This window comes from Schistocerca piceifrons, chromosome 7 (assembly GCF_021461385.2).
Source record: "Schistocerca piceifrons isolate TAMUIC-IGC-003096 chromosome 7, iqSchPice1.1, whole genome shotgun sequence".
In the NCBI taxonomy this organism is placed as follows: Eukaryota; Metazoa; Arthropoda; class Insecta; order Orthoptera; family Acrididae; genus Schistocerca; species Schistocerca piceifrons.
In genome coordinates, this window is record NC_060144.1 from 174,416,459 (window position 1) to 174,443,869 (window position 27,411).

Sequence of the window (27,411 nt, forward strand, 5' to 3'; positions counted from 1 at the left end):
TGGATGCCTTTGTTGGTTCTGATAATTATTTCTCCAATTCCTACCTCTCTTAGGATGGCGAACACGTGCTGTTCTGATGTTTACATTGCCATTCTGCTCATTCTTAAAATTACTACTAATGTTATTACCATTTCTGTTATTACGTGCTTGCTCCTCATTGGCAGCAACACGTTCTACACATTCCAAATATTCAGTGAAACGATCCAGATTGTCTCTAGGGGCAGATATAATTCTATTTTGCCAATACCATGGCAGTTTGGCTTCCAGATCTAGTACTATCATTTCAGGTTTTAGCTTTTTGGCCAAATGTGACAAACGTGAGATCCATGACCTAGCAAACTCTTTAATAGATTCCTTGCCTACATTGAAGCGTTTTCCACTCCAAAATTCTCTCCAACACTTCATTTTGCTTATTACTAGACCAATATTTATTGATGAAAGCTATTTTAAATTCCACTAATGTTTTACACTTCAACATAACATCAGCTGACCAACGCATGGCGTCACCTGCTAAATGGCTTCTAATAAATGAGATTTTGTCTCGTTCAAACCAAGTTGGTGGAATCACATCTTCAAAATCGTTCCAGAAATCTAGCGGGTGGATATTTTTATCTGGATCGAACCACAAGAACTGCCGACACCCGATAAAAGCGGCGTTTGCAGCTACAACTTGTTGCATACTACCATTACCAGAAGTTACTGTAGCTACTTTACTCTCAAGGTTAGCAATGTTAGTACTAATATTTTCTACTCTCATTTCAACATTATCTACTCTTTGCACAATATGAGTAGTAACAGTTTTGATTGCATCTACTTCTGCTTGACATATGTTTACTTTTATATTAACATCTTTAAACCTATCTGAGCACAGTTCAGATTCCGCCTCAATCTTTTCTGTTAACTTATGCTCCAGCTTCGCATCTTCCATTTGGAAGTCTTTGCGAACCTCAGCAACAACTTCGGATTTTACTGTTTTATACATTTCAGAAAATTGTTGAGCAACCTTTTTCTTAATATCCTCATGGTTGTAATCAATTTTATAATTTAAAATGTCCAGATCCTCTTTCAACTTATTGCAGCCATTCTTGAAGGACGTTTCTAATTCAGCTTTATTGGATTCTAATTTATTGTCCATTGCCTCAAATCATTTATTAAAATTAGTTTGGCTGGCCACAATCTCATATTTTAACTCAGCATTACTGGCTGACAATTTTGCATTACTGGCATCTATTGCTTGTAATATAACATTTAAATCAATAGCCCCAGTATCTTCGGGTCGCTCACTATCTGGCTTTTTATCACACTCAGATGACGAAAAACTAGCTCCAACACCAGAATCATCAAAACTAAATGAAACTTCTGATTGATCAGTCATATCAAACTTATCCTTTTTAAACTCTACCACCTCTGATGACTGTTTCGTTTTTAACTCATCAGATAAACTATCATCCAATAAGTTAACAATTTCTAATTTCTGCTTTACTACAGGGGTCTCTCTTATTGAATCATTGCCCCTTTTCACACTACTGTCAGGAGACAATACTTCATATTTCACTTTAATATTACTATTTTCATGCATATTTACACTTGAACCGTTGTCTGGATTTACAGTTCCCTCAACAGACATAGGTTCTGATTTAAGTTTAACCTCAGTTTCTTCTGGCAGTTCCATCTCCGACAGTCTTTTAGTGCAGGTTAGTAAAATTTTTAACAGCTTTTCACTTAACTTAGTTCCTTCTGCACGACATATGGCGTTGCCGGCGCGGCGTACCAGGATTACTGATGTGACGCGGCGCGTTGAATTGCAGACGGCACTCCGACGGTTGCTGTGTGTTTGCGTGGCCCGCAACTGCAGGCGCGGCACTGGTTGCTCCGGCGGACAACTGCGGTGAGGCGAAACTGGTTTCTCGTGATGCCGGCAGTACCGCTAGACTCAGTGCCAGCTCCGTCAATCCAGATGCATTGTTAATCCAATTGCGTCGTCCACATGCATACGTAACACTATCACTGTTCTATTATTCAGTTGCGTGTCGCATTTCACTTCCAAATCCAAATATTTAAAAATCACTTTCACTTTTACTCAGTTTCTTTCCCGGCCAATGCACCAATTGTGGGGCGGCTGGTGTAATTTAATTGTTAATAATATTTGGTTTGTAATGTAGAAAAGATGCATTTCCCGGCCGATTAACCATATGTGGGGCGGCGGGTGGAATTGATTGTTATATAAATGTTCCTATTATTTATGGTGTCTTTTGCCGTTCTCAACACTGGCTCTCTAACTACAATATTGGCAACCAGAAAGTGATTAGCAAAACGTGAAGCCTGTAATTAGAATTCCTAGTTCCCACTTCATCTGAGAAATACACTTATAGCTACAGCTTATACCTCTGAGGAATTAGGAGATTGTCTGGGATTCATAATCAAAAACGATCCTGTAAAAACGTTCGGTGTATTCTGAAAGTCACAGATAAAAAAAAAAATCCACACAATCCAACTACCAGAGCAGTTCAGAGTCTAATACGCTGATGCAACTATAACTGTCCAAATTAAATGTTTAAGTGAATGCTCGCCATAATTTGATGATAATGTTCATCAAACGCCACGCTAAATAATGGTAGAATGTTTGTCCCGCGGCGGCACGTGAAAATACGACATACGCAAACTGAAGATAGATCATTAAAGTCATCCCAGAATTAACACTTCACTCGAAAATGATTTCAAGGTTACGCGTATCCCGAGTAACTTAATACGGCATCTGAGGCTGTTTATAGCAATGATACCGACACGACGCGACTCCCGACACAGATGGTGTGCTATTCAGCGTCTGGAGAGAACTGGGGCCTTCTTCTCTCGCGCAGCGTTCTTATATATAAAGCAGCGGTGCGGACGGCTAAGGGAGCGCCTGATCAAAATTGCTCTCCCGACTAGCCGCTGGGCTAGTAATGCACCACTTCAAGTTATTGAATAAATCATCGCTTCCTTTGCTGATGGCCGATGAAGCTCTCAATTTAAATGTGCAGTCAGCACACAGGTAAGTAATCATAATAAAAAATCTGACGTGGCTAAGTCAATTATTTTGGGCGAGAGAATTAATTTAATTACACTACACGCAGTAGACGAGCTCTGAACTTGCCCTTTGGAGATATGCTATCGCTGTAGTTTTATAGTTATTCAATTGAAACTTCTCACATCTTTATGACTATAGTGGATCTCCCTTCTACTGAAATTTAAACATCCTAGCCTTATTTATTCGCCTACTTAATCTATCTTGCTTCCTTAATTTTTAAGACAAAAACCAGAAAATCATGAATTTCAACTAAAATCTTAATTTGTGAGATGCAGAAGACTGTTTCTACTAAATTATTATGAAAAAGGAATCTAAATATAAATTTTTAAGTCTCTAGCTCTTTTCTGTTGCGCCAATGATTTTTACAGAAAAACGTCCCAATTTCGAAAATGGTTAAAGTTATTGAACTGATATTCAACACATATTGATTTAGTATTACTCCTGACATGCTAGAAACGTTTCAGGTTATTTACTTGATTTTTAAAGTATTGCGCAACATTTATGACGTCAGAACTAGGCTGGCACACACTGGAAAGACTGATGTGAATTTTATACAGCGTGAGTAGGCTGCTTCCCTACAACAGGCAGACAGTGTTTGTTGGTTATGAGGATCACCCTGTGGCTAAACATGCCTTCGTGCACAGCCAGCACATCTTGGCACAGTGTTACACCGTCCGGGTTATCTGGATACTTCCCACTAACACCAACCTGTCAGAACTCCGGAGATGGGAACTTGCCTTTCAGTATATCCTCTCTTCTCATTATCCGCCAGGCCTCAACCTCTGCTAATTTCAAGTTGCCGCCGCTCATACCTCACCTGTCTTTCAACAACATCTTTGCCTCTGTACTTCCGCCTCGACTGACATCTCTGCCCAAACTCTTTGCCTTTACAAATGTCTGCTTGTGTCTGTGTATCTGCGGATGGATATATGTGTGTGTGTGTGTGTGTGTGTGTGTGTGTGTGTGTGTGTGTGTGTATGTGTGTGCATATCTGTCCTTTTTTCCTCCCAAGGTAAGTCTTTCCGCTCCCGGGATTTGAATGACTCCTTACCCTCTCCCTTAAAACCCACATCCTTTCGTCTTTCCCTCTCCTTCCCTCTTTCCTGATGAAGCAACCGTTGGTTGCGAAAGCTTGAATTTTTTGTGTATGTTTGTGTTTGTTTGTGTGTCTATCGACTTGCCAGCGCTTTCACTTGGTAAGTCACATCATCTTTGTTTTTAGATATATTTTTCCCACGTGGAATGTTTCCCTCTATTATATATTCGCTGACTACGTCACATGTCCTATGCTCTAAATATCTGCTGTCATTGGCTGGTGAGATCATGTGAAGTGAGCTATGATTGGTTGACAAAAGCTAATTGGCAGCACAATCTCGATTTCGGTGTCTTGGGAGCTACTTTGCTGTATGTGGTGGAATTCGTATTTATACTTCTGTAATACAAAACTATGCAGTGTACATGTTGCCGCACATCAGAGATATTTCTAAAACACATTGTTTTTTTGCTATGTTTTGTTTCCTAAAGTGCCAAGAAGTTCTACACTAGTGTGTAAAACCTTTACCATTCAAATGATTGAAAAGTCTTACATCTCTGAGAGAAAGTATATTGTCACATAACATGGGAAAATGTACTTTCACCCATGGTATAGTGTATTTTAACTTGGGAAAAAAGTGTATTTTAATTTGGGAAAAAGTCTAGCCTACTACGGAAGTAAAACGTGGACAATAAGCAGTTCAGACAAGAAGAGAATAGGAGCTTTTGAAATGTGGTACTACAAAAGAATGCTGTAGGTTAGATAGCTAGATAGTGTAACCAATTCGGGGGGTTACTGAATAGAATTGGGGATAATAGAATTTTGCGGCATAACTTGAGTAGTTGATAGGTCACATTCTGAGACATCAAGTAATAGTTAATTTAGTATTGGAGGGAAGTATGGGTGGTAAAAATTGCAGATGGAGACCAAGGGAAGAGTACAGTAAGTAGCTGCAATTGGATGTGGGTTGTAGTAGTTATTCAGAGGTGAAGATACTTGCACAGGATAAAGTAGTGTGAAGAGTTGCATCAAACCAGTATTCGGATTGAATACCACAGCAGCAGCTTTGTCATGTCATGTCTACCACATGTTAGCCATGTTCACAAATTAATGTACAATACAAATATAAAACTACATGTCCCACATTATTACAATTTATCATGTGAAATGATTAACTTTCCAACCTCAGGTTTAATCACAGAGTGATTCACCTGAGCAAACCACAGATTCTCATCTGATGTGATCAATCATCCACAATGAATCATTGTTTGTGTTTTAGCTGTAAAATCAATCTCTCTCTCTCTCTCTCTCTCTCTCTCTCTCTCTCTCTCTCTGTGTGTGTGTGTGTGTGTGTGTGTGTGTGTGTGTGTGTGTGTGTTTTAAGGAGTATTTTATTTCATAATGACAGAAACAGACAGTTTTGAAACTGTTTGTTTGAAAACTTTTTCCCCCAGGATATCCTGTTTTTATTATTTTTTACTTTTTTTCAGTTTCTCTGCCTACTGTTGAATATAACGCAGATGAGGATAAAAAGACAGTTAATTTGAGAAAAAGGACTCCACTCATCATTGATAACATTCCAGTCGCAACAACATTTGCCATAATTGATAAGTAAGTAATGAGTTTAGAATTGTCACTTAAATTCCACTTATTATTTGATTTTGTAAGTAAAATACACACAGAAAAAAATTGCACCTCTGAAGCAACAAAGGCAGACACCCAAAAAATGTTCATATGCCCATTCCTCTGATTTATTTAGTTATCATCTCTCAAATGTTTTCAGTATTTTATGGGCCACTTAGAGAGGACTTTCTGGATTGTTAGGCTCTTGTCTGCTCAATTGTGCCAATTACTTTTTCATTGTTTGGACTGACAGTGATGTTGATCTCTGAAAACAGCCAAAAGTTCTCAGTTCATTCTGATAGATAAAGTTTTGTAGTGCGTATTTTTTATAGTGACCTCAATCCCATTGATGGCCAGCTTCATGTTTCAGGATAAATTAATTTCATTCCAAATGAACAGCACCAACCTTCCGTCTTTAAACACTCTTTTCACTGACTTCACAATTTCCTTAAAGAGTCATGGCTTCATATTGGGAGATAGTTAGTTTAACATCCTCTCATCCCAGAGGACATTGGAGACAAAACACAAGCTCACACTGAAGAAAACCCCCCATGGGGCTCACGGTCCTTTCATGAGTACGTGCGTGGCAAGCACGGGGCCCTGAGCTGTTGCAGCCTTCCTTCTCTTCCTGGCTACATTTCCTTTCCCTTTCCCGCCTTTCCTGTCGTTGCTCCTTCCCCTCCACTCTCTCCTCTCCCTCTCTTGATGTCCTTCTTTATTTTGGGCCCACTATCCAGGCTTTGTGATTACCTCATCCTTTTGGCATTCTCTGGTCTCCCTCTGGGGTTTGACCTCCATTACTAAATTTCTATTCCGTAGTGTGAGCCATATGGGAAAGAGCACCTTACCTAGTATCTCCAGCGTGTGCCCTCCTAGTTCCTTCCACTTTTTCGTTCACGCCGTTGTCTGATGCTCGGGTACATAACCAGCAGGGTCGCTATGTACCCTTTTGGTTGAGCCCCCTGAAAACATGGGGCTCACACTTCTGATACCTGAGTTGTGACCACCTCATGTAAGCCTAGGAGTGGTTGCTTGTCATCTTGGAGCACCTGAACTCCCAGCAATGGCCGCCGTGCCAGATGGCCCTTGCTGTGCCTGGGTGGTGCCTGTGGGAGAGCCCCTGATTAGAGTGGGTGGTATCAGGGCGGATGCTATGCAAATGAAACGCATACAGGTCCAGAACTCTGGCCGTTCTTCTGTGGCTGTCTTTTTGAATGGAAATGATTTGACGAAGTGGACTCTCTGAGCAAGATACGGTCGGGTTCATTGTTGATCGAAACTGCTTCAGCTGCCCAGTCTGCTGCCCTTACTGCCTGTGATCATCTTGGCACAATTCCTGTGTCCATTACCCCCCACCAGTCTTTGAATATGGTTCAAGGTGTAATTTTTCACAAGGACCTCATCCTTCAAACTGATGAGGAACTTAAGTACAACCTAGGATGGTGGGTTGTTCACTTTCTTCGGTTTGTTCAGAAGGGCCCAAATGACAATCACATTGATACTGGTGCCCTTATCCTTGCCTTTGAAGGGGATACCCTCCCTGAGGAGGTCAATATTATGGTTTATCGATGTGACGTGAAGCTGTACGTCCCACCACCTATGAGATATTTTATGTGCTTGTGTTTTGGACACGAGTATTCCCACTGTTTGCACACTCACCTCTGTGGTGACTGTGGTCGTCATGGCGGGAGTTCCTATGTTCCCCCTCCTGTGTGTGTTAATTGACATGGCAATCATTCTCCATGTTCACTGGATTGCCAGGTTTATAAGAAGGGAAAGAATATACAGGAGTATCAGTTCCTTGATTGTCTAACCTACACTGAGGCTCGTACGAAGTATGCGCATCTTCATCCTGTGTCAGTGACGTCAAGCTCTGTTTTGGTTACATTTTCACCCCTTCCTCCACCTTCTTTACCCCAGTCTCGCACTCCTCCACCCCTCCCCCCCCCCCCCCCCCCCCCGCCCCCTGCGGTTCCCACACCCTCCTGTCCGGGCGCTGCTCCCCCTCACAGCTGGACAAGTGTCCCACTTTTTCGGTGTCTGCCAGTCAAGGGCACCCCTACCAGGACCCCCCTTCCTGGCACCTTCCAGGCCAAAGGTCTGCTGCCACACGGCGACCACGAAAACCACTGTCTGCAGGACCCCAGGTCGCCCGCTCTCTTTCTGTTCCAGATATGTTCCAGATCTTGCTACAGCTGCCTCCTTTTTGCAGCACAGCCCTCCTCGATCTCAAACAGAAAAGAAGAAGAAACATAATTCCTGGGACAAGGAGCTTCTGGTGCTGCCAAAGGTCCCATCCCAACCTTCACAACCTGCCTCTGACCTGCTGTTCATGGATGTCGGCCCCTCCATGTCGGTGACAGATGGTGACCTGGCAGCATGACTGGCTTTAGCCTGTTCACCCCCCCATTTGAATCATCATTCTGTTGTTATCCAATGGAATTGTAATGGATACTATCGTCACCTCTCTGAGTTGACATCCCTTATTTCGTTCTACTCTGCAGCTTGTGTGGTTCTACAGAAATCTCATTTTACTGATGATCACTCACTGACCCTCAGTGGGTTCCCTGCTCTCTGTCAAAATCGGGTTGGCCCCCTGCGGGCCTCTGGTGGCATTTGCACGTTGGTCCATACAGACATTGCTAGCACGTGGATTCCTCTTCAAACCACATTGGAAGTGGTTCCTGTTAGGGTCCATCTGGACTCTGGGATCGCAGTTTGCAATCTTTCATCTCCTTCCTGACAGGACTCTTACACCTGTTACCTTAACTGCCCTTCTTCAGCAACTTCCTCCTCCTTTCCTCCCTTCATCTCCTTCCTGACAGGACTCTTACACCTGTTACCTTAACTGCCCTTCTTCAGCAACTTCCTCCTCCCTTCCTCCTTCATGGGGATTTTAATGCTCATCATCATCATCATCATCATCATCCCTTGTGGGGCAGTGCCTTTCCATGTAGTCAGGGTCTTCTCATAGACCAGTTTCTTGCAGACCACGACTTGTGCCTTCTTAATGATGGCTCCCTTACCCATTTCAGTGCCGGTCATGGTACCTTTTCTGCCATTGATCTTTCTCTTTCTTCTCGCTCCCTCTTCCCTTCATTACACTGGTCGCCACAAGATGACCTATGTGATAGTGACCACTTCCTGTTGATTCTCTTGCTCCCTTCCCACTTCCCCAATGGACAGATTACCTTGTTGGTCTTTCCAATGCCCTGACTGGCCTCTATATACTGCACAGGTCGTTTTTTGTCCCTTTTTGTCAGGTTGTATTGATGACATCCTACGCAATGTGTCTGATGTGATTGTTCGCGCTGCTAGCCTTGGTATCCCACACTCATCTGGACGTTTCGCAGCCGGCAAGTCCCATGGTGGAGTAAGGCCATTGCCATTGCCATCGCCATCCATGATCACCATCGAGCTTTGCAACACCTTTCTCATGGAACATCTTGTGACCCATTTTGCAACAGCATCAGCATCAACTTCCTACCCGGCCACTTTCCTTCACCAGAAACATCAGGCCGAAGCTTCCGCCTTATGTTTTACCCCTTGTGAGTAAGAATCTTACAACGAACTTTTTACTGAATGGGAACTTCTTTTCACACCTTCTCATGATATGACCCCTCACCCAGACTCCACTCACAAGCAATTGCTTCAACATCTCAGTGCACCACGTCAACATCTTCTCCAGGTGCTTAACCGTATTTGGCTCCAGGGTGGCCTGCCTTCTCAATGGAGGGATAGCATCTTGGTTCCCAACCTTAAGCATCGTAAGAACCCCCTGTTTGTCGAGAGCTATTGGCCAATTAGTCTGACAAGCGTTTTTTGCAAGTTACTTGAACGGATGGTAGCCCGTCGGCTCAGTTGGGTCATCGAATCTCGGGATCTACTGTCTCCTTACCAGTGTGGTTTCCGAGAGGCGCAGTCTCTGATCGATCATTTACTTCTCTTGGAACCCGCAGTTCGACAGGCTTTTTGCCAGTGCCGCCATTTGGTTGCAGTATTTTTCGATCTTCGCAAGGCTACAACACGGCTTGATGCCATCATATCTTACTTACACTTCATGAGTGGTGTCTTTGGGGCCCACTCCCAATTTTTATTGCCATTTCTTGTTTCATCGGTCGTTCAGGGTTCAGGTTGTACTGTTTTTAGTTCTCCACAGACCCAGGAGAATGGCATACCATAGGGCTCCGTATTGAGTGTACTTCTTTTCCTCATTACTATAGATGGACTTGTGGCCTCCATCGGTCCTTTGGTCACCCCTGCTCTGTATGTGGATGATTTCTGCATGTGGGTTAGTTCCTCTTCGATGGCTTCTGCAGAGCGGCAGCTCCAGGTTGCTATATGGCGTGCCTCTGCATGGACCCTCTTACATGTGTTTCAGTTCTCTCCTTTAAAATCGCAGGTGGTCCACTTCTGTCGCCGTACTACGGTCCACCCCGATCCGGAGCTCTATCTCGATGCACAATGATTACCTGTGGTCCCACAGTTTCATTTCCTGGGTCTTCATCAACAAGCTCACTTGGGTACCTCATATCAGACTTCTGAAGACAGGATGTTTCCGTAAACTCAATGTCCTTCGCATCCTTGCCCACACCTTTTGGGGTGTGGATCGTTCCACTCTTCTCCACCTTTATCGGACTTTAGTGCTGTCTCTCTTGGACTATGGTTGTCAAGTTTATGGTTCGACTGCTCCTTCCACACTGGGCCTCCTGGATCTGGTCCACCACCGTGGCATCCGTTTGGCCACAGTTGCCTTGCCTACTAGCCCTGTTGATAGTCTCCTGGTTGAAGCTGGGATCCCCCCCCCCCCCCCCCCCTTCTGTTCGGCAGTCCCAGCTTCTGGTTTCTTATGCAATTGCTGTTCGTTCCTCTCCCACTCATCCTTCCTATTTTATCGTGTTCCCAGACCAAGGACATCACCCACCTGATTCCCACGCTTGGGCGGGTTTACCAGTTGGACTCCGCCTCGCGTCTCTTTGCTGTGATTTTCAACTTCCTTCTTTGTCCTATCTCCCACATTCCCTCCCCAACACCCTCCCCTTGGTTAGTTACTCGGCCCTGGATTCGGATGGATCTCTACTGAGGTCCGAAAGATGCTTTTCCCCCAATGGTTTTCCATTGTTTTTTCCATCAAATTTTATGGGAGTTTCGGGATGCTGTTGGTTTTTACATCGATGGCTCTAAATCTGCTGGTCGTGTGGGATATGCCTTCACATCCTCTGTTGGCATGGAAAATCATCTCCTGCCAACTGCATGTGGGGTGTTTACTGCAGAATTGATGGCAATTTCCCAGGCCTTTACCTTTATTAAACAGTCCCAAGTTAATTGCGTTTTGTTATGTACGGACTCAATTAGTGGCCTTCAGGCTGTTGACCAGTGTTTTTTTCCCACCATCCCTTGGTCTCAGCCATCCATGACCATCTTGCTGATCTTCATCATGCTGCTTCTTCCATTGACTTCCTTTGGGTCCCTGGCCATGTGCTGATCATTTGGCTGGGGGAGCAGTCACTTACCCCGTCCCTTTCTGTAAGCCCTCCTGGGGCGGATTTACGGCTTCATATCAAATGCCACTTCGCACAATCATGGACCAATTCTTGGGAGGCTACCTCCCTGCCTAATAATCTCCGTGCATTTAAGGTGACACCTGTTCTGTGGCGTTCTTCCTTGCGCCTCTCCCAAAAGGACTCGACCATCCTGTGTTGTCTCCGCATCGGCCATACCAGGCTGACCCATGGTTTTCTTTTGCGTAATAAGCCACCCCCACTTTGTGGTTGTGGAGCCTTCCAGTCAGTAGTCCACATTTTGGTGGAATGCCTCCTTCTTTTGGCTCTGCATACTAAGTACAGACTTCCCCGCACTTTACGCTTAATATTGGCGGACAATTCCCAGATGGTTTAACTGGTTCAATTTCCTCCTTGAAAGTTGTTTTTATTTTCAGTCGTAAAGTTTTTAATCTCCCTTTGGAGTGGGGGCAGGGCGGTGAGGGTTGGGGTGTTTCCCACTGTTAGCTGTGTTTGGAGATTCCTGACTCTTCTTCCTGTCCAAGAGCCTCTTTTCTCTCCCTGTTACTCTGTTTTTATTGCTTTTAAGATTTGGTTAGTCTCTTTTTACAATACGCACTTGTACATTCTAGCAGTTGAATGATTTTGAATAGCAGGTGGTCTTTCCTGTACTGCATCAGAGATGGGATATTTCCTGCCGCTAGCATAACCCGTGGTCTAGGGGTAGCGTCTTTGATTCATAATCAAAACATCTTCGGTCCTGGGTTCGATCCTCGCCACTGCCTAAATTTTGATAAATAATCAGCATTGGCGGCCGAAGACTTCCGGAATAAGAAGTCAGCCTCATTCTGCCAACGGCCTTGTCAAAGAGGGCGAAGGAGCGGATAGAGGTTCAGGGCACTCTCTTGTCCTAGGGGTGGGAAATTGCCCCTAAAGGCGGAAGAATCAGCAATGATCAACGACATGAGGATGCAGAAGGCAATGGAAACCACTGCATTAAAGACACGTAACGTGTATCCACAGGACATGTGGCCTGTATTTGAAGAAGTGTCATGATGATCTCTCCATTGGCAAAAGATTCCGGAATAGTCCCCCATTCGGATCTCCGGGAGGGGACTGCCAAGGGGGAGGTTACCATGAGAAAAAGATTGAATAATCAACGAAAGGACAACGTTCTACGAGTCGGGGCGTGGAATGTCAGAAGCTTGAACGTGGTGGGGAAACTAGAAAATATAAAAAGGGTAATGCAGAAGCTCAATCTAGATATAGTAGGGGTCAGTGAAGTGAAGTGGAAGGAAGACAAGGATTTCTGGTCAGATGAGTATTGGGTAATATCAACAGCAGCAGAAAATGGTATAACAGGTTCGTTATGAATAGGAAGGTAGGGCAGAGGGTATGTTACTGTGAACAGTTCAGTGACCGGGTTGTTCTAATCAGAATCGACAGCAGACCAACACCGACAACGGTAGTTCAGGTATACATGCCGACGTCGCAAGCTGAAGATGAACAGATAGAGAAAGTGTATGAGGATATTGAAAGGGTAATGCAGTATGTAAAGGGGGACGAAAATCTAATAGTCATGGGCGACTGGAATGCAGTTGTAGGGGAAGTAGTAGAAGAAAAAGTTACAGGAGAATATGGGCTTAGGACAAGGAATGAAAGAGGAGAAAGACTAATTGAGTTCTGTAACAAGTTTCAGCTAGTAATAGCGAATACCCTGTTCAAGAATCACAAGAGGAGGAGGTATACTTGGTAAAGGCCGGGAGATACGGGAAGATTTCAATTAGATTACATCATGGTCAGACAGAGATTCCGAAATCAGATACTGGATTGTAAGGCGTACCCAGGAGCAGATATAGACTCAGATCACAATATAGTAGTGATGAAGAGTAGGCTGAAGTACAAGACATTAGTCAGGAAGAATCAATACGCAAAGAAGTGGGATACGGAAGTACTAAGGAATGACGAGATACGTTTGAAGTTCTCTAACGCTATAGATACAGCAATAAGGAATAGCGCAGTAGGCAGTACAGTTGAAGAGGAATGGACATCTCTAAAAAGGGCCATCACAGAAGTTGGGAAGGAAAACATAGGTACAAAGAAGGTAGCTGCGAAGAAACCATGGGTAACAGAAGAAATACTTCAGTTGACTGATGAAAGGAGGAAGTACAAACATGTTCCGGGAAAACCAGGAATACAGAAATACAAGTCGCTGAGGAATGAAATAAATAGGAAGTGCAGGGAAGCTAAGACGAAATGGCTGCAGGAAAAATGTGAAGACATCGAAAAAGATATGATTGTTGGAAGGACAGACTCAGCATACAGGAAAGTCAAAACAACCTTTGGTGACATTAAAAGCAACGGTGGTGACATTAAGATTGCAACGGGAATTCCACTGTTAAATGCAGAGGAGAGAGCAGATAGGTGGAAAGAATACATTGAAAGCCTCTATGAGGGTGAAGATTTGTCTGATGTGATAGAAGAAGAAACAGGAGTCGATTTAGAAGAGATAGGGGATCCAGTATTAGAATCGGAATTTAAAAGAGCTTTGGAGGACTTACAGCCAAATAAGGCAGAAGGGATAGATAACATTCCATCAGAATTTCTAAAATCATTGGGGGAAGTGGCAACAAAACGACTATTCACGTTGGTGTGTAGAATATATGAGTCTGGCGATATACCATCTGACTTTCGGAAAAGCATCATCCACACAATTCCGAAGACGGCAAGAGCTGACAAGTGCGAGAATTATCGCACAATCAGCTTAACAGCTCATGCATCGAAGCTGCTTACAAGAATAATATACAGAAGAATGGAAAAGAAAATTGAAAATGCACTAGGTGACGATCAGTTTGGCTTTAGGAAAAGTAAAGGGACGAGAGAGGCAATTCTGACGTTACGGCTAGTAATGGAAGCAAGGCTAAAGAAAAATCAGGACACTTTCATAGGATTTGTCGACCTGGAAAAAGCGTTCGACAATATAAAATGGTGCAAGCTGTTCGAGATTCTGAAAAAAGTAGGGGTAAGCTATAGGGAGAGACGGGTCATACACAATATGTACAACAACCAAGAGGGAATAATAAGAGTGGATGATCAAGAACGAAGTGCTCGTATTAAGAAGGGTGCAAGACAAGGCTGTAGCCTTTCGCCCCTACTCTTCAATCTGTACATCGAGGAAGCAATGATGGAAATAAAAGAAAGGTTCAGGAGTGGAATTAAAATACAAGGTGAAAGGATATCAATGATACGATTCGCTGATGACATTGCTATCCTGAGTGAAAGTGAAGAAGAATTAAATGATCTGCTGAACAGAATGAACAGTCTAATGAGTACACAGTATGGTTTGAGAGTATATCGGAGAAAGATGAAGGTAATGAGAAGTAGTAGAAATGAGAACAGCGAGAAACTTAACATCAGGATTGATGGTCACGAAGTCAGCGAAGTTAAGGAATTCTGCTACCTAGGCAGTAAAATAACCAATGACGGACGGAGCAAGGAGGACATCAAAAGCAGACTCGCTATGGCAAAAAAGGCATTTCTGGCCAAGAGAAGTCTACTAATATCAAATACCGGCCTTAATTTGAGGAAGAAATTTCTGAGGATGTACGTCTGGAGTACAGCATTGTATGGTAGTGAAACATGGACTGTGGGAAAACCGGAACAGAAGAGAATCGAAGCATTTGAGATGTGCTGCTAAGACGAATGTTGAAAATTAGGTGGACTGATAAGGTAAGGAATGAGGAGGTTCTACGCAGAATCGGATAGGAAAGGAATATGTGGAAAACACTGATAAGGAGAAGGGACAGGATGATAGGACATCTGCTAAGACATGAGGGAATGACTTCCATGGTACTAGAGGGAGCTGTAGAGGGCAAAAACTGTAGAGGAAGACAGAGATTGGAATACGTCAAGCAAATAATTGAGGACGTAGGTTGCAAGTGCTACTCTGAGATGAAGAGGTTAGCACAGGAAAGGAATTCGTGGCGGGCCGCATCAAACCAGTCAGTAGACTGATGTCAAAAAAAAAAAAAAAAACAAGCATAGCCTTGGGGTTGCCCACTTGCTGACTTCCCTCCCTTTTGTTTCCACCATTGGCAACATGACTGCACTTTTACGTTTTTTACCCTTTTACCTTTTATCGTTGTAACTCTGCTGAGATGTAAATCCATCCAAATGTACCACCTTTGAAACGAGGTACTGATGACCTTGCTGTTTGGTCCCTTCAACCCCAATTAACAACCAACCAACACTGAAGAAAAAGATCAAAGTAAATTCAGAAAAAACATGCTTCAAATTCTCATCCAGTCATCTGGATTTTGGTTTTCCGTGTTATTGCTAAAGAAGTTAAGTTGAATTTCAGAATGATTCCTTTGATAAGGCCGTGGATGATTTCTTTCCCACCCTTGATCAATCCAAACTGTCCTCCCTTTTTATTAACAGAATATTGAAGCTTAATCTTGCTTCCTTTGTATTGGAGGAAATTGTCTGTCACCTAGTTGTAGTTACTGTCATGGCATTTCTGAAAGTTATTTAGCGGAACAATGTAAAACGTAAATCAAGCTAGATCTAAACCTCTCTCCTGACAATATTGAGCTAGTGTCTTCTCACTTATAGTCCCTCTCTGTGCTCTTAAAATGAGGCTCACACTACCCACTACCCTTCCCGTAATAGCTACGGCAGCTTTATGTTTGCCTCTCAAGCACTGAAATATACTGACCAGTTTTCAGTTTTCCTTCGTCCATTTCCTTATCGTATGATTCATATCTTGGTTCCTAACACACTAATACAATTACAGGTTCAAGTCTTATTATCCCTGTGACCTACTCAGTCAAAGAAAATGCATCTGTGAGCCAGCTTATGTCATATACTAGCTGACATGCATCCTATATTTATGTTGAAATGATGACCACAGTGCTGCAGGAAAGGACAAGTGTACAGGTACAAAAAAATCTGTACTCATTATGAGCAACGTCCTATTGCAGAACATGTTTCCAATACCAGTAAATCTCTGGTAGGACATTGCAGATGGAAACATGTTCTATTTACTTGCTCAGCTTAAACTGATTAGTCCTATCGGTGTCTACCTTCGTCTAACTTCTATACCTTACCACATTTTCATAATTTTATTTACTTTTCATTTCGTTTTGCACTTCTACACCTTGTTGATAGTTATGTGTGATTTCCTGTATGGCTCTATTTACTGTCTATCCATCTCTCCCGGGACCTACAAGCTACTTCTAGCTGTTTACATTTACATATCCCCTCTGTTGCTAATGTTTCATTGTTTATCTTTCTTCATTTTCCCTCTTTCTCTCTTGCCCAGAAAATTCAGTGAATTTCCATATTCATTCGTGCTTAACTTTATTTCCTCCAAGACATCTTTCCTCCTCCTCCTCCTCCTCCTCTTCTTCTTCTTCTTCTTCTTCATCTTCTTCTTTCTTTTTTTGCAGGTAACAGTACCTCTTGTTCTGAAACCTGATGATTTTGCTACTACTTTTGTATTCCTCCTCCTTTTTGCAGATTGTTACATAAAGAAAGGAATGGAAATGGAAGGAATGGATGATATCAGCTGCATTGGGACTTTATTCAGAATCGGCAGTGACAAATGAAAATGTGTGCCAGATGGGACTCAAAACCTGGGATCTCCTGCTTGCTAGGTGGGAATGTGGGCCAGTTGGGGAGCATGCCGAGACAGTCCATACATTTCGCAGCTGCCTACCTAGTAAGCTGGAGATCTCGGGTTCGAGTCCCGCTCTGGCACACATTTTCACTCTTCACACTGATTCCACATAAAGTCCCAATGCAGCTAATATCATCAGTTCTGTCTCTTTCCTTACCCTCACCATCCACCTTCAATTTACATAATATGTATCACAGCTGTGGATTCCGCGTGCTTGCTGTTCTTTCAGACATGTCCGAAAGAAAAGACACCACATATTCATATGTTGCACAAAACTCTTTTTCTATCTATATTTAATTGTAAAAGTTGATGGAATAAAAATAACTCACCATACACTTGAAGCACTGAGTAATCAGTAAACACATAAACAAAATTGAAAACATTGCTAAGCTTTCGGATGATGATCTCCTTCAGAGCTAATTAATACATAACACACAACTTATTCAACTTTCTGGATATCAACCTCTACTTCTCCAATAGTTCCATAATACCATCTGTCCATATCAAGCCAACTCGTTTGCACCTAAATGTCCCCCCCAGGGGGTCCAAAACTCTTTTGTGGGTACGTGCATGGCAAGCACGGGATCCCGAGCTAGTGCGGCCGTCTTTCCTTTCTGGGCTGCATACCTTCCTTTTACACATCTTGGAACCATCCCCAATCTCCCCCCCCCCCTCCCCCCACCTGCACCTCTTCCCTTCCCCTTCTCCCCCTCTGGGAGTATGTTTTGTGCCTATGTCCGGAGACGGACACTTGTAACTGTAAGACAGTCTCTCTTCTTCGCTTTCTATGCTGGGAAGTCTCTGTCCTTCCTTTGTCCTTTTCTTTTCCTTGCCTCTTCTCTTTACCCTATTCTCTGTTGCGGCGTTTGAGACCTCTCTTCTTTCCTTTCCTTTTCTTTGTTCCTCCCTTTCTCTTTTTTCCTCCTTGTGCGTGTCTGAAGGGTGGCCCACGCATTCCCACACATAGCCGGTGACGGGGTACCACGTAATTCCCCGTCCCGGGTAGACAGGTAGGACACATACGTACCCCCTGGTAACAGCCAGGCCCAGGGAGGGGTGATTACCCAAGCTGGTACCTTCTGAAAGTGCCGATTGGTCCCTCCGTCCGTTTCTCAGGTGGTGTGAGCTGAGGTGTGAACAATCACCTAAGGCGGGAGTGCCCTCAGAGAGGGCTACCACAAGGAAGGAGCGTCCCATTGGAGATGCCGGTAATCATGGGGGATACTTCTGCAATGGTTTCCTCATCATCTGCTATGTCTGCTCACAAGCGAAAGTTAAAAGAGTCTCAGCCACGGACAATTCTTCCATCAATGCCACAGTTCCTTGTTGTTTCTCGGTCGGACGAAGGTCAAGACTTCACCACAGTCAACCCTTTCATTATTCAGAAAGGTGTCAACATAATTGCAGGTCCTGTAAAGTCTTGTTCCCAATTACGAAATGGCACCTTGTTGTTAGAAGCAGTCAGTGCCCTCCAGGCACAAAAATTGCTGCGAACTTCACTGCTACACGCCTCACACCTTCCCTGTCTGGGTGGAAGTGCACTGCACTTTAAATTCATCACTCGGGGTGGTTTATACACGCTCCCTCAACAGATTGTCCGACGAGGAAATTCAAAACTACAATTCTGACCAGGGTGTAACGGCTGTTCATAGAGTCATGAAAAGGGTTGACAAGGACTTGGTTCCAACCCGTACTATCTTCTTGACATTTGACAGAGTTCAACTTCCGTTGAACATAAAAGCGGGCTGTGAGATAATTTCAGTTCGCTCTTACATCCCCAACCTTATACATTGCTATCGGTGTCAGCGGTTCAACCATACGAGCCAGTCGTGTTCCAATCCGGCCAAGTGCGTTACGTGTGGCAAGGATGTCCATGATGGTGCTCGTCCACCTCCATCCCCTCGTTGCATCAACTGTATGGGTGACCACGCTACTTCCTCTAGAGATTGCCCCATTTTCAAAGATGAACAGCTTATTCAGAAAATCAGAGTGACGGAAAAGGTGTCAACATTTGTTGCTTGTAAGTTATTCGCCAGTCGAAAACCCACTGTGCCTCCCGCAGGTAAATATAGCACTGTCCTTGCATCTCCTCGGCCTACTAAGGAGGCAGCCACGCGGACGTGTGATCTCACCTTTAGTGCCACAGTCGTCAGATCGGCCAGCGCAGAGATCGCCTGTTCCACCTCCCCACTATCACCTGCTCACTCTACGGCCCACCCTTCATTGGCTTCTGCTAAATCATGAGCCCCAAAATCAGACACCCGGACTTCCAAAAAAGAGCCTACTCGCGAAGATTTTTTTACGTACCCCGACTTCACAACCATCGATTTCTCCCTCATCACAATGTCCTGTTTCCAAGAAGGCTCATAAGAAACCCAGTTCATCTCCTCCTTCGCCACAACGTGTCTCATCTACAGCGCCACCTGGTGGTAACTGCCCTCGGCCATCTTCTGTGTTGCCAAGGCGCACTGCTGGCGGCCAATCTACCGGCCGATCGCTGGTGGCAGGAGCTGCTCCCGAACAACCTAAGGATCAGGATCTTCGGCTGAATGCTGTTCCACACTGCCGGCTGCCAGCTCTCAGTAGTTGTTGAGTTGAGAGCAACCGTGGTAAGATTCTTTCATTTTCTGTCCACTCTATGTCCATTATCCATTGGAATATCCATGGCATTAGAACCAATCGGGATGAATTGTCAATCCTCTTACGATCCTACTCACCGGTCATCTTCTGTCTTTAGAAAACAAAGCTGTGCCCCCACAATCACTTTGTTTTCCCTCATTTCCAGTCAGTCTGGTTTGATCTCCCTTCTGTTGATGGCACTTCAGCGCATGGAGGACTCATGATTCCTCTCCATGATACTGTCCATTATCACCCAATCCCCTTAAACAGTTCCTTCCAAGCTGTTGCTGTCCGTCTTTCCCTTTCTGGATACACCTTCTCTCTTCATCTACATCTACATCTACATCTATACTCCGCGAGCCACCTTACGGTGTGTGGCGGAGGGTACTTATTGTACCACTATCTGATCCCCCCTTCCCTGTTCCATTCACGAATTGTGCGTGGGAAGAACGACTGCTTGTAAGTCTCCGTATTTGCTCTAATTTCTCGGATCTTTTCGTTGTGATCATTACGCGAGATATATGTGGGCGGTAGTAATATGTTGCCCATCTCTTTCCGGAATGTGCTCTCTCGTAATTTCGATAATAAACCTCTCCGTATTGCGTAACGCCTTTCTTGAAGTGTCCGCCACTGGAGCTTGTTCAGCATCTCCGTAACGCTCTCGCGCTGACTAAATGTCCCCATGACGAATCGCGCTGCTTTTCGCTGGATCATGTCTATCTCTTCTATTAATCCAACCTGCTAAGGGCCCCATACTGATGAGCAATACTCAAGAATCGGACGAACAAGCGTTTTGTAAGCTACTTCTTTCGTCGATGAGTCACATTTTCTTAGAATTCTTCCTATGAATCTCAACCTGGCGCCTGCTTTTCCCACTATTTGTTTTATGTGATCATTCCACTTCAGATCGCTCCGGATAGTAACTCCTAAGTATTTTACGGTCGTTACCGCTTCCAATGATTTACCACCTATGACATAATCGTACTGGAATGGATTTCTGCCCCTATGTATGCGCATTATATTACATTTATCTACGTTTAGGGAAAGCTGCCAGCTGTCGCACCATGCATTAATCCTCTGCAGGTCTTCCTGGAGTACGTACGAGTCTTCTGATGTTGCTACTTTCTTGTAGACAACCGTGTCTGTATACATTCCATCGTCCACACCAATGGCAAGAGCTGATATCCTTCATCTCCTTGGTCAGCTCCCACCCCCCTATTTGCTGGTTGGGGACTTCAATGCCCACCACCCGCTTTGGGGATCTCCGCATCCTTGTCCGTGAGGCTCCCTATTGATTGATGTCTTCTACCAAGTGGATCTTGTTTGCCTCAACACTGGGAATCCTACATTTTTGAAGGCCTCCACGACAAATTTCTCTCATTTGGACCTTTCGGTCGGTACTGTGCAGCTAGCTCGGTGCTTTGAATGGTTCGCTCTTGCTGATACACACTTGAGTGACCATTTTCCATGTGTCCTTAGATTGCAGCCACAGCTGCCATATATGCACTCGAGGTGCTGGAATTTTGCCCAAGCTAATTGGACACTTTTTTTGTCTCTAGCGACATTTGATAACCGTCACTTTCCTTGCGTCAATGATCAGGTCACTCATATTACGGAAGTTATTCACAGCTGTGGAACCTTCAATACCTCGCACCTCCAATTTGCCCCAGTGCCCCCCAGTTCCTTGGTGGAACGAGGTGTGCCATGACGCAATACATGAGCGGCGACGTACTCTTCGCATTTTCCGCCACCATCCTACTTTGGCCAACTGTATCCGCTATAAGCAGTTATGTGCGCGATGCCATCGCGTCATCCGCGATAGCAAGAAGGCAAGCTGGGACTTCTTTACTAGCTCTTTTAACACCTTCACTTCCTCCTCCGAAGTTTGGAGTCAAATTCGACAGTTATCTGGCGCGCCTAGTTTCTCCCTGATCTCTGGGCTCACTGTCGCGCATGATACCTTAGTGGACCCCATCGCAATTTCTAACTCATTGGGTCAACACTTTGCTGAGATTTCGAGCTCTTCAAATTACCGCCAGCTGTTCTCCCAAAGAAATGTGCAGTGGAAGTGCAACCTCTTGCTTTCTCCTCTCAAAATAGCGAAAGCTATAATACTGTTTTCTCCATGTGGGAACTCCAACACGCACTCTCTTCTTCTCTCTCTTCTGCCCCAGGACCAGATGGTATCCACATCCAAATGTTGCTGCATTTATCATACCATAGTCTGCGCTACCTCCTTTGCCTTTATAATCAAATTTGTACCGACAGTACTTTTCCCAGACGGCAGGAAGCTATCGTCATTCCTGTTCCGAAACCTGGAAAGGACAAACATCTCCCATCTAGCTATCGCCCCATTTCTCTCACGAGTAGTGTATGTAAGGTTTTGGAGCGTATGGTGAATTGCCGTTTAGCTTGGTGGCTGGAGTCCCAAAGCCTTTTAACACCTGCCAAATGTGGTTTCCGAAAGCATCGTTCTGCAGTTGACCGTCTTTGCTCTCTACACTTGTATCATGAACAATTTTCTCAGGAAACGCCCAACATTAGCAATATTTCTTGATCTGGAAAGAGTATACGATACCTGTTGGAGGACAGGCATCCTCCACACACTGTTCTCTTGAGGCTTTCGAGGTCGGCTGCCCCTTTTTATTCGTGAATTTATGGCAGAGTGCACATTTAAAGTACAGGTGAACACTACACTCTTCCGTACTTTCTCCCAAGAAAACGGGATACCCCAGGGCTCCGTGCTAAGTGTTGTTACATTTGCCATTGCCATAAATCCAATTATGTATTGTCTCCTTCCCGATGTCTCAGGCTCCCTCTTTGTGGACAATTTTGCAATTTACTTCAGCTCTCAATGGACTACTCTTCTTGAACGACGTCTGCAAGGATGCCTCGATCGCCTCCACTCTTGGAGCATCAAAACTGGCTTCAGCTTTTCTCCCAGTAAGACCGTTTGTGTCAATTTTTGGTGTTGTAAGGAGTTTCTTCCGCCTTCCCTACATCTAGGCCCTGTACACCTTCCGTTCATGGTTGTCGCTAAATTCTTGGGTCTTATGTTTGACAGAAAACTGTTCTGGTCCTCCCACGTTTCCTATCTTTCGGCTCACTGTCTGCGATCCCGTAACACCATCTGTGTCCTGAATGGTACCTCCTGGGGAGCGGACCGAGTGGTCCTTCTCTGCCTCTATCGCGCCTTAGTGCGCTCGAAAATGGACTATGGAAGCATGGTTTACTCCTCTGCTCAACCGTCTATTCTTCGGCGTCTCTACTCTATCCACCACCGCGGATTGCGTTTAGCATCTGGAGCTTTTTACACCAGCCCGGTGGAAAGCCTTTATGCTGAGACTGCTGAATCTTCACTGTCCAATTGGCCAGCTGTCCTTCCGAGTCGCTATGCTAGCCATCTGTCTTCCACGCCTGCTAATTCGGCCCGTGACCTTTTTTTCAATGCCTCCTTGGATTTAGGGTATGCAGGCCGCCCTTCCTCTCTACTACCACCAGGAGTCCGCTTCCGTCAACTGCTATGTTCTCTTTCCTTCCACTTTCCTAAAACTTTCTTGACAACTTGGGGTACAGCACCAAGCACCACCTTGGTTCCACCCCCAGACCTGCCTACTCCGTGACCTTTGTCGTTTATCATCGGGCATTTGCTGCTCTTCCGCACAAATGAAGGATGCCACATTTATGTACACTGATGGCTCAAAAACATCATTTGGTGTTGGGAGTGCCTATATTGTTGGAAACACCCCTAATTGATTTCGGCTTCCCGACCAGTGTTCGGTTTTTACTGTTCTCTAGGCTGTCTAATACATCCATCGCCATCAGCGGATACAGTATATTATATGTTCAGATTCGCTCAGCTCTCTCCTCAGTCTCCAAGCTCTCTACCCTGTCCACCCTCTGGTCCACCGGATTCAGAACTGCCCCCACTTGGCTCTATTTGGGAGGCGTCTCTGTGGCGTTCCTCATGATCCCAGGACACGTTGGTATCCGTGGAAACAAGGCGGCCGATATAGCAGCCAAGGCTGCAGTCTCTCTTCTTCAGCCTGCTGTTCACATGGTTCCCTTCGCCAGTCTACAGAGAGTTTTATGTCATTGTGTTGCTCTTTTATGGCATGCACATTGGTCTACACTTCCAATGATAAACCGCGGAACGTGAAAGCTCTTCCCTGTACTTGGACCTCTTCCTCCCGACCTCGTCGTTGGGGTGAACGGTGAGACACCTTTTACTTGAGTGCCCCTATTTTACTCCGTTACACACCAGTCTACAACTGTTACCTGATATATCCTCCATTTTAGCAGATGACACGCCAATCACGTTCTTGAGTTTATTAGTGTCAGTGAGATGACGTCAGTCATTTGAAGCTCCTTTTGGGGACAAACAACACCCCCCCCCCCTTTTCTATAGTGGTTTTCTAATTTTTAAGCTTTCCTTCTGTTTTTTAGTTTCCCCACTTTCTTGAGTTTCGCTCCCATTGCTGCTCCCCCCCCCCACCCCCCCCCTCCCCCCTCTCCCTAAGTCACAGACCGGGCGCTAATGACTGTAGCAGTTCTGTGCCCTAAAACCATAACAAAAAGAAAAAGAAAAAACTGCACTAAAATGTCTCTCATACAGTCAGGCCACCACGGATGGTGCATCTGCAGTGACAAGTGCTCCCTTACTCAGTATTATTATATAGTAAGGTCTTATCAGCAGGCACTGTCATCCAAACCTAGTTAATGCTATACCACATATCCCTAATCCTCTGACCACCCTCATGATCCAACTACAAAGGAGCACTTCTTTCATTACCCAATAACCCTAGAGTGGGCGGTCGCAGGTTCGAATCCTGCCTCGGGCATGGATGTGTGTGATGTCCTTAGGTTAGTTAGGTTTAAGTAGTTCTAAGTTCTTGGGGACTTATGACCGCAGCAGTTGAGTCCCATAGTGCTAAGAGCCATTTGAACCTAGAGTGGGACAGCTTAACCACATCCTTTGCCAGAGCTTCAACTACCTACCATCGTGCCCAGAAGTGGGGAACATCATATTCACAATCCTTCCCACCTTTCCCATCGTAGTATTTTGCCACCTACCCAATCTACAAAATATCCAGCTCCATTCTTATGCCACACCTGCACCCAACTCCCTGTTGCATGGGGCATATCCTTTTGGAGCACCCAGGTGTATGACCTATTGTATGTCTCTGTTCATTATGTCCTATTCCAGTCCCTTCACAGAAATATCTTACGCTATCAGAGGCAGGATCACAATTTTCAGTCTTGTTTATGTGTGTATTGACTGTTCAGTGCCTCACCTTCTACGCCTTCCATTGTTTCAATACCACCCAGAACTTCCCATTAGCATATTTACATTTGATTGTATTTTCATTTTGTGTTGATTTTCTTATAGATATTCATTTGCAAACACCACGACCTGTGTGGAAAAGGAGGAAAATGAATGTCTGGAAATAGTAAATATAATGACATTTAACCACGTGGTTCTTCAGCCCTTTAGAAGTTACCACAGACGAGAAATGAAAGGCATACACTATGTGATCAAAAGTATCCGGACACCTGCAAAAACATATGTTTTTCGTATTAGGTGCATTGTGCTGCCACCTACTCCCAGGTGCTCCATATAAGCAACCTAAGTAGTTATTAGACATTGTGAGAGAGCAGAATTGGGCGCTCTGCGGAACTGACAGACTTCGAACATGGTCAAGTGATGGGCTGTCACTTGTGTCATATGTCTGTACGCGAGATTTCCACACCCCTAAACATTCCTTGGTCCACTGTTTCTGCTGTGACAGTGAAATGGAAACATGAAGGACCACACACAGCCCAAGAGTGTACAGGCCGACATCGTCTGTTGACTGATAAGTGACCACTGACAGTTGAAGAGGGCCGTAACTGTAATAGGCAGACATTTATCCAGACCATCACACAGGAATTCCAAACTGGTCAGGATCCACTGCAAGTGCTATGACAGTTAGGTGGGAGGCAAGACAAGTTGGATTTCATGGTCGAGTGGCTGCTCATAAGCCACACTTCACACCAGTAAATGCCAGACGCAACATCACTTGGTGTAAGGAGCGTAAACATTGGACAATTGAAAATTGGAAAAACAATGTGTGGAGTGATGAATCATGGTACACAGCATTGCAATCCGATGGCAGGGTGTGGGTATGGCGAATGCCCGGTGAACGTCATCTGCCAGCGAGTGTAGTGCCAACAGTAAAATTCGGAGGCAGTGGTGTTATGGTGTGGTCGTGCTTTTCATGGAGAGGGCTTGCACCCCTTGCTGTTTGGTGTGGCCCTATCACAGTGCAGACCTACATTGAAATTTTAAGCACCTTCTTGCTTCCCTCTATTGAAGAGCAATTCGGAGATGGTGATTGCGTCTTTCAACATGATCGAGCACCTGTTCATAATGCACGGCTTGTGGTGGAGTGGTTACACAACAATAACATGCCTGTAATGGACTGGCCTGCACAGTCCTGACCTGAATGCTATAGAACCTGTTTGGGATGTTTTGGAATGTCGACTTCGTGCCAGGCCTCACCGTCCAGCTTTGATACCTCTCCTCGGTGCAGCACTCCGTGAAGAATGGGCTACCATTCCCCAAGAAACCTTCCAGCACCTGATTGAACGTATGCCCGCAAGAGTGGAAGCTGCGATCAAGGCTAAGGGTGGGCCAACACCATATTGAATTCCAGCATTACCGATGGGGGGCGCCATGAACTTGTAAGCCATTTTCAGCCAGGTGTCTGGATACTTTTTATCACATAGTGTATAACTGGGATTTACTACAGTATGTGACAATGAATGAAAATTCTACCTTTGTTCGTACAGTGTTCACTTCCAAGCTTTTTCCACACTGTACAGAACCAAAGCTGAAACTGAATTGAAACCAGTTGGTGTTGGTAGGGAGGGTGGGAAGGAGGTAGTAAACAGACAGGTAAAACCTATGAAACTATCAGATGAAAAATTGTAGTAAATAAAATATTTTCAGAGCAGGAACATTAACTTAAAATTTTGGAAAAGCAAATGAAATGAGAGGAATTTCAAGTAATATGAGAGTTATTCCATCTTTTACTACTGTAATGATGTTTTATTTGGACCAAATAGTTTCCTTTCCTGTACCAATATACTGTCTCATATATGTCTTGTCTTTGAATGTCTGTTCAGCTGACACAATGTAGCCGCATAGGTTGTGCACGAGCGCACCTTAGCTTTTTAAAGGATTTGTCCAAAAGCTGGCAAGTGTTCATTCTTTCTTGTGTGCTTGATGATGACTGAGTGATTCTATTGTTCAGTGAGCTGTCTCCTTTACTATTAAAGTTTATTACAGCCTGCTGGAATTTCCTGACGCTATTTTTGTAAATTAGCCTACTCTTTAACAACATTCTTTTTTTCCATCTCACCCTGTAGCTCAAATTTACTTATGGTCAAGTAAGCCCATGACCGAACATAATCTAAATATTACTCAGTTTCTGTATGACAATTTCTCACTCTTTGTTAATGATGACCTCTTTACTGCTTCTCGTACTCATATTGAAAGCTACTGACAACAGAAAATTCTTTTTGACCGCCATGTACTTCTTACAATGATATAGTGTTTGAAATTTATTCTTGACACCAGTGCAGATCATGGGCATAAATTCTGCGGAGGCCAGGAAACACAATGGAAAATTTCCTTTCCTTCTCTTTTAATGCAAGCATACCTAGTGCCCCTCAAGGCTGTTGCCAACTCCACCACCAACACCAATCACCTCCAACATTACTATTACTAGTACTGACTGATAATATAATAATAATAATGACACTTTTATGTACAAATGAACTGTTAGATAGGACATTTTGAGCATTGTTACATGTAAAATAGGTTAGCTTGACAATCCTCCTCCTT

At 44.3% G+C, this 27,411-nt stretch overlaps 1 protein-coding gene across 5 annotated transcripts in view; it reads left to right on the forward strand.

Annotated features, from left to right (window-relative positions):
• LOC124804723 (exosome complex component RRP43-like) overlaps positions 1-27,411 on the forward strand; it is a 145,285-nt gene that overhangs the window by 99,701 nt on the left and 18,173 nt on the right. For all 5 annotated transcript variants that reach the window (XM_047265003.1, XM_047265006.1, XM_047265004.1 and 2 more), the window contains one exon: positions 5,591-5,711. In XM_047265003.1, coding sequence (XP_047120959.1) covers positions 5,591-5,711 — 121 coding nt within the window. The remainder of the gene's footprint in view (positions 1-5,590; positions 5,712-27,411) is intronic.